This window comes from Pelmatolapia mariae, linkage group LG23 (assembly GCF_036321145.2).
Source record: "Pelmatolapia mariae isolate MD_Pm_ZW linkage group LG23, Pm_UMD_F_2, whole genome shotgun sequence".
Classification (NCBI taxonomy): domain Eukaryota; kingdom Metazoa; phylum Chordata; class Actinopteri; order Cichliformes; family Cichlidae; genus Pelmatolapia; species Pelmatolapia mariae.
The window spans coordinates 4,812,355-4,831,886 of NC_086246.1; the positions used below are offsets into that span (position 1 = coordinate 4,812,355).

The following is a 19,532-nucleotide window of genomic DNA, read 5'->3' on the forward strand; positions in this document are numbered from 1 at the left end:
CTTTCCTAGCAGTCTCTTCATGGTTTCTATTTGCCTGTTGTTCCCAAGTTCCAGGTACTTGGGAACTTAGGTACTGTCTTCGATTTCCTCGAGCTGTCCTTTGTTGTCATCCCACTACACTTCTCTAGTCCGAATAGCATTCCAATGTTATTACTGTAGATCCTGCTGGTGTAGATCAGTGCACTGATGTCTCGTTCACTCTTGGCATACAGTTTGATGTCATAAAATAAAATTAGTTGCGATACTTTCTGGATGTCATAATACAACAAAAATCTACATACTACTTTAAAGATACAGACCCATCGGTGTAACTTTCTGCTGAACATTGGGGGGGTCAGGATCTCTGTTTAAATAAATAAATAAATCTGGGTAAATTCCCAGATGATTCAACTTGCAACTATTTTGCTGGTAATACCCGAAATGAGTAAAGAAAAGCAACAGCGTATTTATGCAAGATAATTCATAATTTTATTGGGCTGGTTATATTGGTTGGGTCTGATTATTGGGGGGGTCATAACCCCCCTAACCCCCCTGGAAATTCTGCCCCTGTACAGACCATAATACCATTCTGCATGCTGACTCCTTTTAATCTCCTCACCACTCTAACAAAGCACCATCAGATCTACCTTCAGAAAATGTTTTCCCTTTGATTACATTCAGATACCTTACTAACAGGGCTGAAACACAGACAGCAAAGGCAAACAAAGTCCACAAAGTGATCAGATCAGTTTAATAAAGCTTCTAACGCTGAGCATGTATATGAAGAACAAAGTGATTTTAATACTAGGACAAACACGGCTGAATTAGAGTGAACTGTGATCTGTATCCATCAAAACACATTTACAGTAGACAAGTCCAGAATCAAAGCCACAGCTAGTGACAAGCAAAAGATTCAAAGTATTTCTGAGATTATTCCACTAAACAGTCCCACTGCATGAGCACACATCAGTGTGTTATTGATCTGTTTTATTAAGACACACTGTGCTCTTTGCTAGACCTAACAAATGCTTTGTGTTTTCATTTTTTTAATTTTCTATTATCATGAAGTAAATCATGAGCAGTGATTATAAATCAGCAGTGACAGAGTGGAATCACTACTTAAGGAGTAAACACACACTGGAAAAATAAGATCTTTCCATGTTGGGAAGCATTTTAATGGTGCGCGAAATGAACATTATTAACATTTTCACTTTAAAGAGAATAAAAGATGAAAAGATCATTTTGATTTCTTATAAACTGAGTTTTTATTGATCACAAAGTTGAGGCTGCGATAATTGTTATCTTTGAGACTGCCTCTCTCACTCTCTCGCTGTGTGTGTGTGTGTGTGTGAAAGAGAGAGAGAGTATACAACAGTCAGAGTCAGTGTTGCAGTGACACGGTCCTGCCATTATCTGAAAAGTGAAGTAGTTGTGTTGTCATCATTTTTAAAATGGTCAAGATAGAGATGACACACACACACACACACACACACACGTGTGTTAGTGCTTTCCTCTTTACTAGTTTTCCTTATGTTCTTTTCATATTTCTTGATTTCCTTGATTTCTGCGCTGCCCTACATTTTGTTTAATTCATTTTGCAACATGCAAATAGGCAAACTCAATCTCCCTCTCAGCGGGACAGGTGCCGGTGAACTCCTCTCTCTGGTAGGCACAGCTCAAATACCGCCACACGCCTGTCATCTCCTGAGGGATCTCAAAGCCACGATATTTCTTAGCTACAACCTTAAAAAAAAGGCACAGAAAATAACCAACAATGGATCCTTCTGATCGGGCTCATGTAAAAGTTCTAGCAACCTAAATAAGCTCCAAACCTTTAGAATGTGGAGTTTGGGCAGCAGGTTGCAGTCAGACAAGGTGAGCTCTGGCCCATCTAGGAAGCTCCTAGTTGACTCTGGCACATCTCCTAAGACATCAGCATCAATCTCTTCAGACAGGGGAGTCCTTAGGAAGTCATCAAGGCGCTGAAGAGACTTCAACAAAGCTTTCTGTAAGGCTACAAAGTCAGAGGTAGAGAACACGCTGATTTGATTGACAGACTTAGGATAAGCTATCTGAAAAAACACTGATGTTTTCCACAACAACCAGCTCCTTATTTATACACCAGTATTTCCAAAAGACTTTTAATAAAATGCAAATAATTGCAGATTTGTTTGGGGTTTTTTGCAAATCATTTAAACCATATAGTTTAAACATATTGAATACTGTTTTAAAAAAAATATCTGATTACTTTAAATTTCACACTTTTAAAAAGGTTTGAGCAGAATAGCAAACGACTGCAGAAGCAGTCACCTGAGGGTCACCTGAGCTAGCCTCCCAACGATATGCTTTATCACAAAGGAGAGTTTGAAGTCTTATGCTCATCTTAAAAGGGCGTCTGTCTCCTGAATCCAAACTGGGAGCTGATTCCACAAAAACAGCCTCTGCCTCCCGTTCTACTTTTAAATATCCTGAGAAGCACAAGTGAGTCATCAGTCTGAGAGTTTTCTGTTAGGGTGATAGCATGAGCTCTGTCACATGAGAGCGAGCCTGATTATTCAAGAAGAAGAAGAGTAAGTTATGTTGAGGGTTTCCCCACAGAGGTATGGCATGGGAAACAGTTTTAGTTTAAATAGTTTCAATTTTCCAATATAAAACGGGGAAAAGTTTAATATAGTTTAACATCTATATAACACTGCATGGCCATGACCTGTGAGTCCTCAGGCACCACTGTGATTAATGTTGTCAGCGAGCACAGACCAATGCTGCAGTCACAAACAAACCACACACACACCTTACTATCTTTGTTGAATACATGTTTCCAACCTAACTGTGTCCCTTCTTACCATCCGTTGTGTCTTTTCTTGTGTTTTTGATGTACGCTGAGAATTTGGCAAAGATGTCAATGCCAGCTGTGTTAGCTTCAGCATGTTTGGGAGCCAGTCTGGGATATCTGGTCCAGACAAAATGGAGAAATTTGAAATTAACCTCAACACGGCTTCCCATCGCAAACATATCTTTCAATGTGTGCTTGCATACCGGGGTGGAGTTAGCTTCTCCTCCAAGAATTCTTCTATCTTGTTGACATCAACCTTGACTTCACCATTAAAGGTCACGAAAGGAGGGTTGGTTCCTGGAGCGAGGTTGTGGAGGTCAGCCGGCTTCCTGATAACCCAAAAGTCAGGCGCATGTGGTTACTCTCATGTGTATCATAGTCACTGTATGAATACGTGTATGCGTCTGCACCATGTTACCGCTTGAGGTCGACTGTGGTGACATTAAAAATGACTCCTTTTAGCCACAGGATCATAAAGAGTCTCTGAGAGAAAGGACAGTTTCCGATGCTCTGTCCATCACTTCCTGCCTACACACACAAACACCAGTCATCAAGTGTCCTGCAGGTGATCTGTGAACATTTATAAAAACTGTAGTGCTTCACTACTGAACAGCAGAACAAATGGGTGGGTGAAGGAAGCAGATAAAGAAATAAAAACCCCAAAAGAACAATACGGTGTACATTTCATTTTCTCTTTTTTCATATTATAATTTATTTAACTGAATAAATCTGGACTCTGTGTTTAACAGAGATGCACAGAAGAATATCCTCTGCATGATAATGGAGTTCCTGTTTCTCTCCCATGTGAATACATGAGCACATCAGCTATCTGTTAAAGTTCAGGCGAATCTAACACAACTAAAATGTGTCTGTATCCTATTATTAGCTGAACTGGGATGAATATTTCAGTATGGTCACTGTAAGAGATCCAATACTGGAAAGAAATTCTAAAAACATTATCTTGCAGAGGAGTAATGTAAAGAGTAACGTGATTAATAACTTTTTTAAGCAACGTGCTTCATCTTTATGCTGTGAGTGTTGTGTAGAACAGTTTTCCTGTGAGTGAAGAATTCATGCTGGAGCTGAATGTTGCTGCAACAGCTCTGAGCTCTCAGTAACAAACAGGAGGATAATCAGCTTACCCAGGGAGACTGCTGAGATTAACATAGCACACCAGCACTATTCAGACTATTTCATTCTGTACTCTTTTACAAACAAAAGCAGAAACTGCATTTCAGCACAAGTTGAAAGTAAAATGCTTATTTTAAGATATTTATGATCGTGCTGTTTTAAAGAAATCCTCAGATGTGAGGATTTACAGCTTTTCTAGACCACAGAGAAGGAAACCTGAACTTTTCCATAATCTTTGTATCTACCTCTGTCTGTGCTGCCCACAGGGCCCGTGACAAAGGGAGGCATTGTTTGAACAAGCTTGTTACGTGGACACGGCCCGACACATTTGTGCTAAATCTCTCAGGTACTGAAAGTTATTCTCAGGATACTGTTGAACCAGAGCACAGAGCTAAGCACACAATGGTCACAAAAGCTTTATCTACTTTGAATCTTTTTCAAATCTCATTTAAAATGACATGCATTAAGTAATGTAGGTTACCATGGCGATGGATTAGAACAGCACTGTCTTAATGGGATAAGATAAGCAGATCAAGATTAGCTTTTTCACTCGCTGGTTCTCTGTCACGTCACGGTCCTGGGTTTGTGCTCCAGTTTGTTCACACTTGTTGTTCATTTTTGCAGATTGTTGAGATTCGGATCTTCAGTGTGAGAGAGCTCAGCTCTTCTTCAGTTTAGTCATTTTTCCTGTCCAGTCTCTGACACCTAACTGTGGCTGTGGTTCTGCCACATTAATAATAATAGTGACACTTACATGCAGCCCGTTTAAGTTTACAGCTCTATTCCAGGAAGCAAGCTTAGCTAACAAGAGTGTGCGTGAACCAGCTGACACACATCTGTGATTATTCAGACATTTCTGCCAAACTCATATTTTACATTTTTACAAAAATTCCAATTAGATATTAGTTTTCTATTTTGTGTGCAGTCATCAGCAGTTATATCATGGATTCATCATCCCCTGAGTTCAGTTGCTTCCAGGCACTTTATATAGTAAGATAACAACCCTACAATGAAACAGCAAGCTCAGAATAAAATCTATGTAGTCTCCATCCTTCTAACTCTCGTGATGCTAGGTTCTCATGTTGAAATGTGTTCACGGATTGAGGTTCCATCGTAAATCATGATATCAAAGAACATTTTGAAGGTTTCTGTGTCTGAAATTCAGAGTCTGAATATGGAAATCCACTGAAATTCATCTAAATCAGATTCCACTTGCATGGCATGGATGGCTCACAAATTCAGACCAGATCAAGACCAGATTCAGTTTGGCTCGGGTCATTTCCCAGGTCATCCTGTCTAGATCTGGCCAGTGTGACAGCAAGCCATCATCTAGACATGGATGCCGGGACCTGGAGGAGAAGGGGGATGAGCTGGCAGCTTACGGCTGAGCTACTGGGCAGCACTGGCCTGAACAGGCAACTGTGTGAACAAACACTGTGAATACTGAAACAGTGTGTGTGCAATGTACTGGGCCGAGAACAGGCTCGAGCTCCCAAAACTCTATTGAAATATTTAAACTCTGTAAAAGCAGAATCACTTCTTACAGCACATTTACTGATCAAACTAAAGACTTGGAAAGTTCCCCTGCATTTGTTTTCAGTGAACTCTAGCACTAGCACACACATGCCACCATCTGTCAGTGAGGGCTGAATATTAGAAGAGATTAGAAATGGGAACATTTAAGCACTTTTTCTCTATATTTATTACAGATTTCTATCCAGTACAACCAGAAATAATCTTATTCTATATATGGAAATACAGAGGAACCCCGACTTACGAAGTTAATTCGTTCAGAGGGTCTTTCGTAAGTCAAAATTTTCGTAAGTCGAAGCAGCTTTTTCCGTCGCCTTTTGAGTGAGGCGATGCTGTCTGAAGACGAAGTTCTTGGTGGAGGCTGAAGAAAGCATACGTATGCATGCATACATACGTACGTGTACATGTACATAACATTATGGAATTTAATTCTAAACATTAAAACTAAAACTTACATTTACGTTAATGAATGTACGTACGTACACTGTGCAATGATATTTTTTTAAACTGGCTCATATTTATGCCTTATGCCGGCCCCATTATGAATGAACGACAGGCTAATTGCAAACGAAAAGCACACGAAATAGCGCACTGCAACAACAATACGTCTTTCACGTGGAACAGCGAAACGCATTTCGCAAACGGATTTCGTTGCACGGGCATTTTGTCGTACCACGGGCAAAAATATTGCCGTTAAGTGCCTTTGTAACTTGAATTTTTCGTTAAATGGGGTCTTGGTAAGCCGGGGTTCCACTGTATGACTTACATTCTCTCAGTTTTACTGAATAATTATACAAAGAGTCTTTATTTAATTCAGCATGCTGTATTAAAGTGGAGTCACTGCTCTTCCTATGGTGAAATGTGGTGGAGCTCCACCTGTCATGGCTCTCTCTGCATGCTCACACAAAGTTGAGCATTCAGCTTATTGAACTAATTCAGCTGTTCTGGAACAGGAAACTCTCAGAGTCTCAGTTTAAAGTCAGAGTGTGATTAACATACTGATGATCAGCCTCAAAGCTTCAGGCACCAGTGACACTACATGTGGGTAACAAGCAGTGTTGGGTAAGTTACTTTAAATTAGTAACTTAGTTACATTACTAGTTACTTCTCTAAAAAAGTAACTCAGTTACTTCAAGTTACTCGTTACTTTCAAAGTAACTAGTTACTAGGGAAAGTAACTTTGGTTTTACTCAGAATTCTCTTGTTAATGTGTTGCTTCCGTAACTGGATACCCAGCAAGATTGCCAGTCTTCTAGCTTGCTTACTTGCAACAAGTGCACTGTGCCACCTACCAATAGAAAGGAAAAAATAATGTGCACATTTCCACGAGAGAAATCCCACGCCTGGACCGTCGTTGACCGCCGCCATGATTCTAGCCTGCTTTTTACATCCAACACAAAAACTGCAGTCGTGGTGGTTTTGATTGTACTGAGAACTTGGAAATTCTGCCTTCTGAATAGGACGATGTAGGTAGGTAACACCAGACTGCAGATGAGCTGCATACAGAGCTGGACTGGGACAAAAAAATCGTCCCGGGCATTTTGACTAGAGACCGGCCCACCATTATAGGAAAAATCATAAAGCCTTTGAATGAAAATGTACACTGTTCTGATGGTATATATGTATCAATCTATCAATTGTTTGTTGTAAGACTCAGATCATTATTTTTTAAAAGCTAGACATTTTAAATGAGAATAATAAAGAAAAGTATTTCTTTGTGCCCCCCTTTCCCTGTTAATGCCCTACCTGGCCCCCTGGCCCAACACTTTGCTAGACCCACCCCTGCACAGTTACCAGCTGTCAGCTACATAGAAAAGGATCCTGGTGTTATTTGTCTCTCAGAAACAGTTCATAACTTCCCTTCAACTCATTCATGTCACCTAAAAGGTAAACCTGTTTCTCCATCACCTGTTCAGCTCTGATGATTCAGTAAGGACATCTCCTGGTTTCATCTTCATGTTTCCCTCTCACCAGATAACCAAACTGATATCATGACCAGCAGCTTTACAGCTGTGGCTCCAGCAAACATCAGCTGATACTAGAAATTAATATTAAATAAATTCTAACAACAGCTGATCAAGCTTAAACGTGCTGCTGTTGTTTAACGTGACATCCGCTGGTTTCCTCTTTCTGGCGCAAAGTGGGCGATAAACAAACAAGAGAGAAAAGCCGATCAGCTGATCATTGATCAGTTTCGTGATTGAAGTAGAAACGGGAGAGAATGAGAGAAGAAGAGGCAGCTGTGCAGCTCCAGCTTTGTGTCTTTTTCATTGTAGCTGAAGTCCGGGACAAACTGTGTTCCTTTTCACCTCAATACGAAACGCGTAATATTTTCTCTGAATACGAGACGATTCTGTTTTTTAAGGGACGGTTGGAAACTCTAATAATTAACCTTATGAACAAAATAAAGTTCAACATCAGTAACATAGCACCACCCAGCTGTATAGAAACTCCGTCATGCTAGCTAGCACGCAGTACGAAAATGTCAGCATACCGAAAATAAACTCCACCTAAACTTGGTTTATATCTGACTCCGATAGACTGCAGGTCATAACTTCTCACCTGAAGTTCAGTTCACCTGACACTCGGACCGGCGGCCGCTTCGGGTCTCTCCTCTTGCCTCCCTTTTCCTTCATCCACCTGCTGGCTTCCACCACTTGCTAATGTTACTGAATCTGTGAAGCTCCGCGATAGGAAAAATAACGAGCCTATCTAAATCCCAGTAACGAGTAACGCGTTCCTGGTTTTGGCATAATAACTAGTTACCGTGCTCGTTACCACAATAATAACGTAGTTACTGTAACGCGTTACTTAATAATGCGTTAGTCCCAGCACTGGTAACAAGTTATAGACACCAGGGACATCTCCACACACTTTACTGAGCAGGTATCACCTGAGCTGCTGTCACAGCCTTCATGGTCTCTATAACCCTCTCTGCTGCACTGCAAACATTGGCTCTACACATTTGACCAGGATGGTGCCGGTGTGTGTGTCTGCCGTCTGTCACTGCCGGTGTTTGTTTGTGTTCAGCTCTCAGGGCTCAGTTCTCGGCCCCTCCTCTTCTCTTTGTATCTGCTTCCTCTTGGTTGAAACACAGCATTGCGTTTCACTTCTATGCTGCTGACTGTCAGATCTATGTCCCTCTACAAAGGCTCATATTCCACACAGCCAATACTTCAGCGTCTCGATGACATTAAGGCTTGGATGTCTCTAAACTTTTTAAAATTCAGTGATAAAGAGACTGAGGTGATGGTGTTTGGTAGCCCCACTGAGACCCCCAGTGTGTATTTAGATATCTCGGCCCAGTGTAATAAGCCAGCTGTCACAAACCTGGGGGTCAAAGTGGACTGTGATCTGAAGTCATCTACAGAGGGTGCAAAATGCCGCAGCTCGCCTAAAGTTTGAGCACATTTCCCCTGTTTTAGCTTCACTTCACTGGCTGCCCATTTCTTTTAGGATTCATTTTAAAATTCTTTTATTTGCTTTTAAAGCCTCCATGGCCTCGCCCCATCCTATCTCTCTGAGCTGCTACAGCCTTATACACCCACCGCTCTCTCAGGGCAGCTGATCAGCTGCTCCTGATTGTGCTTTTGCTGTAGCAGCTCCAATGTTGGTTTATTTTATTTTATTTTATTTTATTTTATTTATTTAGTTAATTCTATGTTGTTTTATGTTGTTGGGGGTTTTTTTTAATATAAGGCTGTTTTAAGTCTGATTTTATGTATTATGTGTTTTTTTTTATTCTATTGTTATTAACTTATTTACTGTACAGCACTGTGATCGTGTGCTGGCTATTTTAAAGTGCTTTATGAATAAACTTGGATAGGGGTACACAAACTGACTGTATTTTTTGAAGTACATGAAATATCAATAAATTACACTGACAGTGAATTAGTATGTTTAATGCTAAAGTAAAATACATTGGAAAAACCAGGATCCTTTTTGTACCACATAAAAAGACTGTAAAAACACATCTAAGCATAAATTCTACTTAATATGACAAATGCATTCATAACATATGAGGCAGTGAAATATTAACAACAAAGGATGTTTAGTCTCTGTGTAGATTTGTTTGCTAATTAACTGATATGTTGTGTAATTAAGGACGTTTTCACAGCATAAATGGTAACAATGGTGTAACATGGAAAATTATTAAAAGCTATAATTATGCTAATTTCACTGATGGCTTAGTATCTTATAAAATTGCTTACCAAAAACATAATAATAACAAATAATAAGATAAATGCAGATTCTGGGACACTTACAAAGAGTGTGGAATTTTTCACATACTTGTTTTTTTACACAAGTATTTAGAAGCATCGAATATTTTACAATAATTAAAAAAAATCAAATAATCTACTTTTATAACATAGGTCTCATATTTATCAAAATTATTTTCTAAGTCAGGACAGCTTGAAGTTTTTTTTTTGTCATATTCTATGGAGCCAGTACTCTGATCTTCAGGTTTTATGACGTTCAAACACAGCGTTCCCTGTGCACAGACGGAGGCCTGATGGTGTTAGATGGGCCTCTAAAGAAAACAAAAACTCTTTGATATATGAAGCTAACATTTCATCATTGTCTTTATTAGTTTTATCTGTGTTTCTTGTTCCACACATTCCTAATTCTTTTGTGTATTTATATCATATTTCCTTTCTTCAGGTTTTCTCTTGTACTAATGTCCTCCCTGTTCTCAGAAGAACTTTATATTTCTCTGCTTATTTTCCGCTCTGTGCACTTTCACTTTGCTGTATCATGAACTTCTCCATAGAGCCTAATTCATTATTCATTATGACAAACATGCTCTTTGTAAATCCCCACTATGATAATAGTAATAACTATCAGTCTGGCATTCATCAGTCTGTTGCCACCAAAGGAAGCATGGAGGAGTTATAGACATGCAGTGCTGTGTGTGCATAAAGTGATTACCTTGACATACAGGGAGATTTCATAGGGCTGGTTCTCCAGTGTTTTACTGTCCACAGGGACCGCAGGACTGTCCGCTCTCCTGTCGGAGGTCAACTTGATCTCTTCCCTCGCCTCTGCAGTCATCGCCTCCCGCTGAGGGACATATGAGCAACCATGTTCCAGCAGCACCACTCTCTTTTTCTTCACCTGCTCGTCTTTCTTTTTGGGCAGGGATTCATCTTTGATAACTGACTTCAGCTCTTTTATCCAATCCGCCTTCCTCGGTGAACTGATCTTTTCTGCTGATGTTTCTTTATCCACCCATTCTTTCCTTCCCCGCTCGTTCTCCCAGAACTCTTTTTTGATGTGCCTCAGCTCTTTACTCCAGTCCTTCCTTTCAGCAGCAGTCTTCTCTTCTTCTGGTTGATCTATTTTAATCCAGTCTCTATCTTTTCTCCTGGGTGACAGCACCTTTACTTTCCCCAGTTCGTCTTTCCTAAGACCTTGTGGCTCAGGACACAAGAACCCGTTCTCCATTGTTTGCTTCAGTGTTTTAATGCTCCCATTTAGATCTGCCTCTGCCTCACTGTTGTGCACTTTTAGCTTCACGTCCTGTGTCTCCATGTCCTCTTTACCCAGTATGGCCTCGTCTCCTGGCAGCACTTGATGATCTTCATCTTTTATCTTGTCTATGGCATCATCAGAACCGCTCATAATGGTGAAAGGATGTACTTCTGTTTTTTTACTGGGCGTCTCCTCCATCATTTCAGTCTCATCATCAAGAACGGTGACTGGCTCTTCTGCCATCTCCACTTCTTCTTCCATTGACTCTTCGACTGCTCTTCCTCCAGTCTCAAATTCTACAAGCATCTCTGTCTGTGTTTGTTCTTTTGTGTTGTTTCTCCAAATTGTGTCTGCTTCTTTCAGGAGCTGCAAAGGATGCTCTTGTAAAGCACTTCCCCCTTCTGTTGTGGATTCATTTTTCTCTGATTTGTCCTCTCCTTCTGTCCCGTCAAGCTTCACCTCGATGCCTTTCTCAGATAGAGAAGCTTCCTCCACCTGGTCCTGTGTGTCTGTATGTACCTCTTCTCCAGTCTGGCCCACTGGTTCTGGAGGAACTGTTATAGCTTGGATTTCAAGCTTAGCAGCTTTTTCTTCTTGCATTTCTAGATCATTTCTTGTTCTGTGCTCTTCTTGGCCCATTAACTCTCCAGAAACATTATTGGCTATCGTCTCCTCCATTTCTGAACTCTTTCCTCCCCCGTCCATCTCTGCTAAGTTGTTAACTTGCTCTTCTGCTTGCTCCTTCTGGGTGACGTCTTCAGTCCTGTTTTCTTTAGTGTCTCCATCTGACTGTGGCTGTTCTTCAGAAGTTAGGGCCGTCAGCTCTGGTTCTTGTGCCATTTGATTGGTTCCTGCTCTCACGGGGAACTCATAGCCATGATTTACACACTCCTGGACTCCCTGGCATTGCCATGTAAGATTATCAATAACAACCTCCTGTTTTATGGATTCTGAGGGATCTTCTCCATCATTGTTTTTTATTTCATTTTGACTCTCAATATCTAATTGGTAGGTTTGATTGGCCACCTCTTCAGCTGTAGCAGTTATATCGACTGGTGTGTCATCAGTGCCCAGAGCTGAAGCTTGGATGCTGGCCTGTTCATTTATCCCAGTAGAAAAAGGAGCCACTTCTATGTTCAGATTAACCTCTGTTATGTTGCCAGCAGTGGGCAAAGTAGCAGTTTCTGTTTCGTCTTGGCCACCAGTACATGACAGTGTACCCACTCCTGACTCCCACACAGAAGTACCTCTGTCCTGAAGACAGGACACGTGATCGTCGGCACCTTCGTCCATGTTTTCCTGCCTTACATCTGTTCCTGCGCTTGCTGTTACTCCCCCTTGTTTGTTTTCTTTTTCATCATCTCCATTGCTGTTTAATATTTGCCGTTTCCCTCGTTCAACCACAACCAATAGAGGAGAAAGAGACAGATTTTCAGCCACCTTTGTATCTTCAGATTCTTTGTCTGCTGTCAGTGTGGCTGTTATTTCTTGATGTCCATCTCCTGCTCCCATTTCTCCATTCCCCTCCTCTCCCAGTACTTCACATTCATCCTCCCCCTCTCCTATTTCTCCATCTGATAACAGGGTCACTTGTGTAATCTCTCCTTCCTGCCAATCATTCTCTTCTTTACTTTCATCTTCAATTTGTTCTGCTTCAGCAACCATCAAAACATCTTCCCCAACCTCCTCTGCTAGTTCCACCTCATCATCATCATCTTCTTCTTCTGCGTCGTCTTTGATTCTGTGTGTATCCACGTCTGAACACATACCTTGTGGGCTGTGGACAATGGCTCCATTTGGCATGTCTGGATTTTGGCTACAACTTAGTTGAGCCATTAGGAAAATAACACAACTTATTTAGAAAGAAATGATGGTGTCCAAGTTTCCAGGATAAATGTGCAGCTTTATAACATGTAAAATTTGTGAAAATGATCCAGCGTTCTAGAAAAGTTCAAAGATGGGTATGAAGAGTAAAACTTACAGTCCCAGTTTTAAGCTTGTATCCCAGAGGAAATCACAGCGCTGATAGAAAACAAATGAATACAATCTCACAGGATTTCTGACTGTGAAGGATTTCAGACGAGTCCAGATTCCAAAAAGTAAAGATGAATGGTTACCAAAGTTTGACATCTGTAACAGCTGTAGGAGTGACACGAGGTTCCAAATTTCCAAAGTAAAGTAAGAAGAAAAATCCAGATTTCCCTTGAAAGATGGTTATGGGGCTCTCTCATCAGTACTGTGCCTCAGGCACCGTTTCACATCAATAAGTACCTTTCGCCTCCTCGCTTTCTTCTCTCTCTCTCACTCTGAGGGATTAAACCAAGGCTGATCCCACATGATCACAAGCTTAAACTCTGCCACCCAGAGACCAGCACCATTTGATCTGGAGTTTCTTAACACATTCAACGACACATCACAGCTACATCTATGAAACATAGCCTCCAGTAGATAGACAAAGCCATATATACAACATCTAATAAAATTCAGTTTTATTTGTACCGTGCAGGTTCACCAGAACTATTTTATTGAAGCACTCTCAGCCCAGTTTACTACATGAACGTGTTTAAATGCTGTCTTCATTTTGTCATATCAGTGATTTTTCTTCTTAGTATCTTTAATAGATGATATTAAGATATTAAGGAAACTTGAATAAGTCCAGAGGCTTTTCTTTCCAAGCTCCTTAGACTTTGATGACCTGGATGACTGAGAAGCTTCACAGACATGTGAAACAGAAAAATGTTTGTGTTTTAATTCAGCTGAAACAAATAACAGAAAAAGTGTGTTCTTTTTGAGTAAGAAGGTTAGAGAAGGAAGAGGCCTAAAGATATACAGACCCTTACAAAAAATTAGAATAAAGTTTATTTATTTCCATAATTCCGTTCAAAACGTTAAACTTTCATAGATTATAGATTCAGGCCCACAACTGAAACGATTTCAAGTACTTAGTTGTTTATTTAAGTACATAATTTGGGCTTCCAGCTCATAAAACCCACAAAAACAGGATTTCAAAAAATTAGAATACTGTCGAGACATCAGCTCAAATTTTACAGGGCATGAATGTTTTAAACTGAGTGTCACACACAACTCATCTACTAAACTCAAGGCACCTGCACAGGTGCCAGGTGTCATTAAATTGCTTCACTTTGGTTCAGTTGTCTCAGTTAAGTTCAATATGGGCAAGACTTGACAACTGGCCAGAAGAGCGTCATTGGTACCCTCCATAGGATGGGTAAGCCACAAAAGTTCATAGCTAGGGAGGCTGGCTGTTCACAGAGTGATGTGTCCAAGCATATCAATGGAAAGTCTAGCTGAAGGGCAAAATGTGGCAGGAGAAGATGCACCAGCAGAAGAGATGACCGTGGCCTTCAGCGGATTATCAGACAGAAGATTCAAGAATCTGTCAGAGATCCAGAAAGAGTGGAATGAGGCAGGAGTCAAAGCTTCAAAACCACTTCTGAGCCTGAGCCAACGTAGGAAGCAACTCAACTGGGCCAAGAGAGAAGATGGACTGGACTGTTGGCCAGTGGTCAAAGGTCCTCTTTTCGAATAAAAGTAAAGTGTGCCTTTCATTCGGGAATCAAGGTCCAAGGGTTTGGAGGAAGACGGGTGAGGAACAGAACCCAGGCTGCTTGAGGTCCAGTGTGAAATATCCACAGTCAGTCATGATTTGTGGGTGCAATGTCCGGTGCAGGTGTTGGAAAACTCTGCTTTCTTAAATCCAAGGTCATCGCAACAGTCTACCAGAGTGTTTTAGAGGGCCTCATGATTCCTTCTGCTGAGGATCTGTATGGAGATGCAGGACCTGGCCCCTGCCAATACTGCCAGAAGCACCAAAACCTGGTTTGATTGCCATGCCATGACAGGGTTTGACTGGCCAGCCAACTCAGCGGACCTAAACCCCATTGAGAATCTATGGGGTATCAAGAGGAAAATGAGGTCCACCAGACCCAAAAACAATGAAGAGCTGACAGCAAGCATCAAATCTGGGCTTCCATAACTACCAGGCAGTGCCACAGGCTGATTGCATCAATGCCACAGCGCATCGATGCAGTGATTAAGGCAAAGGGATTCCCAACCAAGTATTGAAGATTGACATATCATTTTGAAAGTACCACATTTTGATTGATTTGATGTGATCCTAATTTCTTTCTTTTTTTCCCTGCAAAAACTGAGAATTAAACAGTGATGTCTTGACAGTATTCAATTTTTTTCAAATCCTGTTTTTGTGGGTTTTATGAGCTAGAAGCCCAAATTATGTACAAATAAAAAACTACGTACTTGAAATCGTTTCAGTTGTGGGCCCTGAATCTATAATCTATGAAAGTTTAATGTTTTGAATGGAATTATGGAAATGAATCAACTTTTCCATGATATTCAAATTTTTTGGAAAGGGTCTGTATACGAAGTTAGCCAAGAAAGAGTATAAAGCTTTGGATTTTTGGCAGTTCATTTTGATTGTGGATGAACTTGAAGAGATGGTGTAACAAAAAGCAAGTCAGTCATTAAGATATAAGCAGACAGCCAAGAACCAGCTGAATTTTGTTTGTGAAACTCTTTCAGTCATCAGTTAAAGGTAAAAACATCATATTCATGCAGTAAGACAATGAGAAAGGTAAACAAAGACATCTGTTAATAAAGGAAACAAGTGATGGAGGGAAGTCTGAAGGGTAGCAGGAAGTAATAAAGAAATAGCAAAAGGTTTGGCATGATGATATAAAAGTTAGACTTTTACATGTAATACGAAGGAGAGCAGGTGAGAAACAGGGTCCATGAACAGAGTGATGACAGGACAAACAGATGAGAAGAGAGATGACTGCAGGGAACCAACATGTGACTGAGTGTGGAGGCAGGTCATCGGACCGCTAAATAACGTGAGAGGGCAGTAACGCACCGTGAACGGATGTAGACTGCCGCGAAGGCCCGGCGAAGAAGAAAACCCGGAAATGCTTCCGCTGTTCCGTGTAGCTGCAGGTAGCCGTAAGTACAGCGGATATCAGCCAGTAGTTCGGGTTTGAGAGCACAGTGAGGAGCCAGCGGCCGCCTGAAGGCACACACAGAAAGGACGTCGCTGCTAACACCGGTGGGTAACCAGCGCAGCCTTTGTCATAATAATATGTTTTAACTACAAAAATAGCTTCATGTCCTGGGTTTGGTACGCGGCATATCAAAGCACTGATAGGTGTAGAGTCAGGCAGTAATCAGTATGTGTCGGTACTGACGGAAGGCTGTCGATGTTTCCAGATATTTGGGTGATGCAGCAGGCGGATAATGGCGGCGAGGAGGAGGCGGCCCCGGTAGATGTTCAGTTCACGGATTTACCGGACGCCCTGGTGGCCTGCAAAGTGGCGGAGGATTTATTCAACGAGGAAAGGCTTAAGGTAGGCTGTCAGGCACTGGCCTGTGTGCGGCACAGCTAAACACTGTTTACATATGAACGTGAAACATCAACCAATAGCTTTGGTGCTTTTGTGTAGTTCATTAGAAACAGTTGTTTTTAAACCAAAATATGGGATTATCTGATACCATGACAGAAACAAACACACACGGTTACCTAGGAGATAAACGTGTATCTATGGAGCACAGTAGCCTTAAATGAGAAAGGTGTGTGTGCAGGAGAGCCACAGGTTTATGTGGTTTCATTGCTCCATCTGGTGGCAGATGGATTACTGGCATCGATACATGAAAATCAATGAATTAACTCCATTAAAGACTAGTACGTCTGTTACCAGCTGGTGACAGCTATAGTCACGCCCCTAAACGGATTCTGCTGGAAAGCGTCTCTGGGACTTTCTTTAGTTCATTCCTGAGGTTTGTAGTCTGTTTGCTAGCTTTAGTCAGAAAAGAAGGTCCAGTTGGGTTCAGACCCAAAATGCTCCTGGATTAAACCGAATAGTCAGGGTGTTCATTGATGTCACACAAGGGAACGTGGCTGAAATGAAAGACGTCATGGATGGTCTCCTACATCTCCTGCAGGTTCTTGGGGGAAGGAGGTGAGCAGGTTAAGAGCTGGTTCTGTCACCAAGGCGAATCCCAAATCAGTGAGCATTTCCATGGACTCCCCATCCTGTAAATCAGAAATGTTACTGCATTAATATTTGTGATGGCTATAATGAAAATAAAACCAGCAGAATCATTCTGAGGAAGGCAGGGGGTATTCAGTCCCAGTGGACATGTGCTGTATGGAAAAACAGATTTGTGCCGGTGAAGCCAGGACTGTATGATACTTATAATTTGTGCAGTTTCTTCACTTTCACCTTTGGGAGCAGTTTCTCCTGTGGATGCTGGGTGCAGCAGTGTGCAGCAGCTGGTGAGAGACTCAGTTGAGTAACAACACAAACATCAAAAACTGATGTTTGATGCTCATCTAATTAGTTGCTGTTGTGATTTCAGTAATGAGACATCCTCACGGTAACTAGTTTGAGCATAATGTTTTTTTTTTTGTTTGTTTGGTTTTTTTTTGCCTGTCCCGTTTGGCTCTTTTGCCATCAGAATTATTGTCTAAAGGCGAAGAAAGATGCCCAACGGATTTACTTTACCAAATAGACCATCCCAGCCTTGCCGTAATGGTCTATTTGATTCACCTTTTATTGTTTATTTTATTTTCACTTGCTGAATACGGGACAGACTTGACTGGGGGAAAGAAAGGGGAGAAAGAAAGAGGGAAAGAAAAAAAGGAAAGAAAAACAGCGGACGGGGAAAAAGGGCAAAAAACAAAAACCAACAGAATAAGTAGACAAAAAATACATATATCGATCACCTGGATCACCTGTTGAGAAAGAAAAAAGAAAACAAGCAGAAGAAAATGAGAGTAATAGAATAAACAACATCACAATGATATATGGGAATATAACAGTAAATACTAAATATTAAACATTATTGTGCAGCACGTAAGATCGACAGCGCACAGTGTGCTTTGAGGTAGGAGCCAAAAAGGGTGTAGTTTGTGTGTGTGATCACCCGTGTGTACACCTGTGGACATGGACGCGCTTGATTTTTTTTAAAAGGTTCCTTCATGTAATGATCTGCTAGAGGGTGTGGGGGGCCACTGCCCCGTCCTCCAGGGCATGAAGCAGGTATGGAGGAGATCCAGGCTCCAGACATCCAGAGGCCCCCAGAACACAAGAGACCAAGGAAGACCAACAGAGGGGCAGCCGCGCCACTATCCCAGAAAGAGCTGAGGAGAGTCCCAGATGAGGGGTCACTCAGCAGCCGCGGAGCAGAAGCCAGGGGGGGGTTGCAGTGACGTGCCCGTGAGCTCCGCCGGCAGCCAGCTGTGCCTGAGTGACCGAGCCCCAGGCCGAGAGGCTGAGGGCACCCCATCCCCGAAGTGGCCCAAGCGAGCCCCAGGCTCCAGGCCCCGATAAGCAGCCACCAAGGAGTGAGCCGGTGTGTACCTGGACGCCCATCCCCGGACACAAAGAACCACCAACGCACCGATGTCTGAGGGCGTCCGCCACTGGCAGGGGGAGTGGTGGGGGGAGATAGGCCTCCATACCTTGGAGGGCCTGAGATGTCCCCAGAGAGGTGGCGTCTGATACCCAACCTGACATATAGACACAGACATACAGGCACACACAGATACAAACATCCATTCCCACCCTCATGCTCTCATATGCAATTACTCCACACTCAACCAACGTGGAGACAGACATAAAGAGACGCTGTACACACAATCACACTCCCCAAGCGTACTCTAAGAACCGGGTCTAGGTACCCTTGCCCCTGGAGGGGGAAACTGCACCCAGACCCAGGTGGTGTTACCCTTTTCCCTGCGGTGAGGAGAAGCAGACCGCCCCGACTCTGCAGCAGCAGGGAGGCCCCACATTCCAGACCCCAGTCGGACGGCCAACTCCTCCTTCTAGCCCCCCAGCTCCAGCAGGCCGCAGAGACCGGGGGTGTGAGAAGACTCCAAACCTCCCTCCACCCGCTCATATGTAGTGTTGATGTATGTGTGTTCTAAGGTGCATTTAAAACCCAGGAGGGCATGGAGCTACCTGCCAGAGAGCAGCAGGTAAGCCTCCTGATAGCCCTCAATGTCTACGTGTATTTAAAATTGAGAGGTGGGCAACGACGCCAGGGGTGAGGTTGTACACCCTGATGGTCATCTGGATGACGTGTAGCGTGCCCACCCCCAAGATACTATATGTATGTGTTATGAGAGTGTGAGTAATGTGAATGTTGAAGTTGTGGGATAAAATTGAGGCAGAGGCAGCCAGAAGGGGACAGAGGGGGGGGATGCCTCCTCTGCACCCTGGTGCTGCACCCTGGTGCTGCACCCTGGTGCTGCACCCTGGTGACACACCCCTACCCCAAGGCCCTGCATGTGTGGGTGATTGTGGTGGAGCGGGAAGAGGGAGGCAGCTGGAGATGGGGAGGGAAGGAAGGGAGGGGCAAGTGGCCCCTCCCTGGGGCCAGCTCCCCCGCTGACCCCAGTAGGCACCCCCATACTCTGCAACCCGCCAGGGAAAGGGGGTCCAGGCCCATCCGGACCAGGGCCCAGTGCAGCAGCGCCGCCCGGCCCCACAGAGCCCGGGACAGCCCACCCGACCCCACCACAGAGAAAACTGCACCCACCCCGTCATCC

The 19,532-nt window shown here is 42.7% G+C and overlaps 2 protein-coding genes across 2 annotated transcripts in view; one reads left to right on the forward strand and one right to left on the reverse strand.

Annotated features, from left to right (window-relative positions):
• Positions 1 to 455: 455 nt before the first annotated feature.
• LOC134620165 (chloride intracellular channel protein 6-like) lies at positions 456 to 13,226 on the reverse strand. Its single transcript, XM_063466166.1, has 7 exons — positions 12,930 to 13,226; positions 10,406 to 12,770; positions 3,231 to 3,340; positions 3,016 to 3,141; positions 2,823 to 2,929; positions 1,812 to 1,993; positions 456 to 1,722 (listed from the first exon to the last, which is right to left on the reverse strand). Exons 1-7 carry the CDS (start codon positions 13,076 to 13,078, stop codon positions 1,570 to 1,572), a joined length of 3,192 nt encoding a protein of 1,063 aa, XP_063322236.1. The 5' UTR covers positions 13,079 to 13,226; the 3' UTR covers positions 456 to 1,569.
• A 2,643-nt stretch (positions 13,227 to 15,869) lies between these two features.
• LOC134620441 (calcipressin-1-like) overlaps positions 15,870 to 19,532 on the forward strand; it is a 29,690-nt gene continuing 26,027 nt past the window's right edge. The window contains exons 1-2 of the mRNA XM_063466598.1: positions 15,870 to 16,028; positions 16,190 to 16,326. Of these exons, the coding sequence (XP_063322668.1) occupies positions 16,201 to 16,326 (126 nt within the window). The 5' untranslated portion in view covers positions 15,870 to 16,028; positions 16,190 to 16,200. The remainder of the gene's footprint in view (positions 16,029 to 16,189; positions 16,327 to 19,532) is intronic.

What these genes read in the sequence shown, in the direction of transcription:
- LOC134620165 (XM_063466166.1), bottom strand. Translation starts at nt 13,078, where the DNA reads ATGTCAAACTTTGGTAACCATTCATCTTTACTTTTTGGAATCTGGACT. An exon ending in GAGAAGCTAACTCCACCCCG is followed by an intron (nt 2,930 to 3,015) that starts GTATGCAAGCAC and finishes TGTCTGGACCAG; the next exon opens with ATATCCCAGACTGGCTCCCA. An exon ending in CCAAACTCCACATTCTAAAG is followed by an intron (nt 1,723 to 1,811) that starts GTTTGGAGCTTA and finishes CTTTTTTTTAAG; the next exon opens with GTTGTAGCTAAGAAATATCG.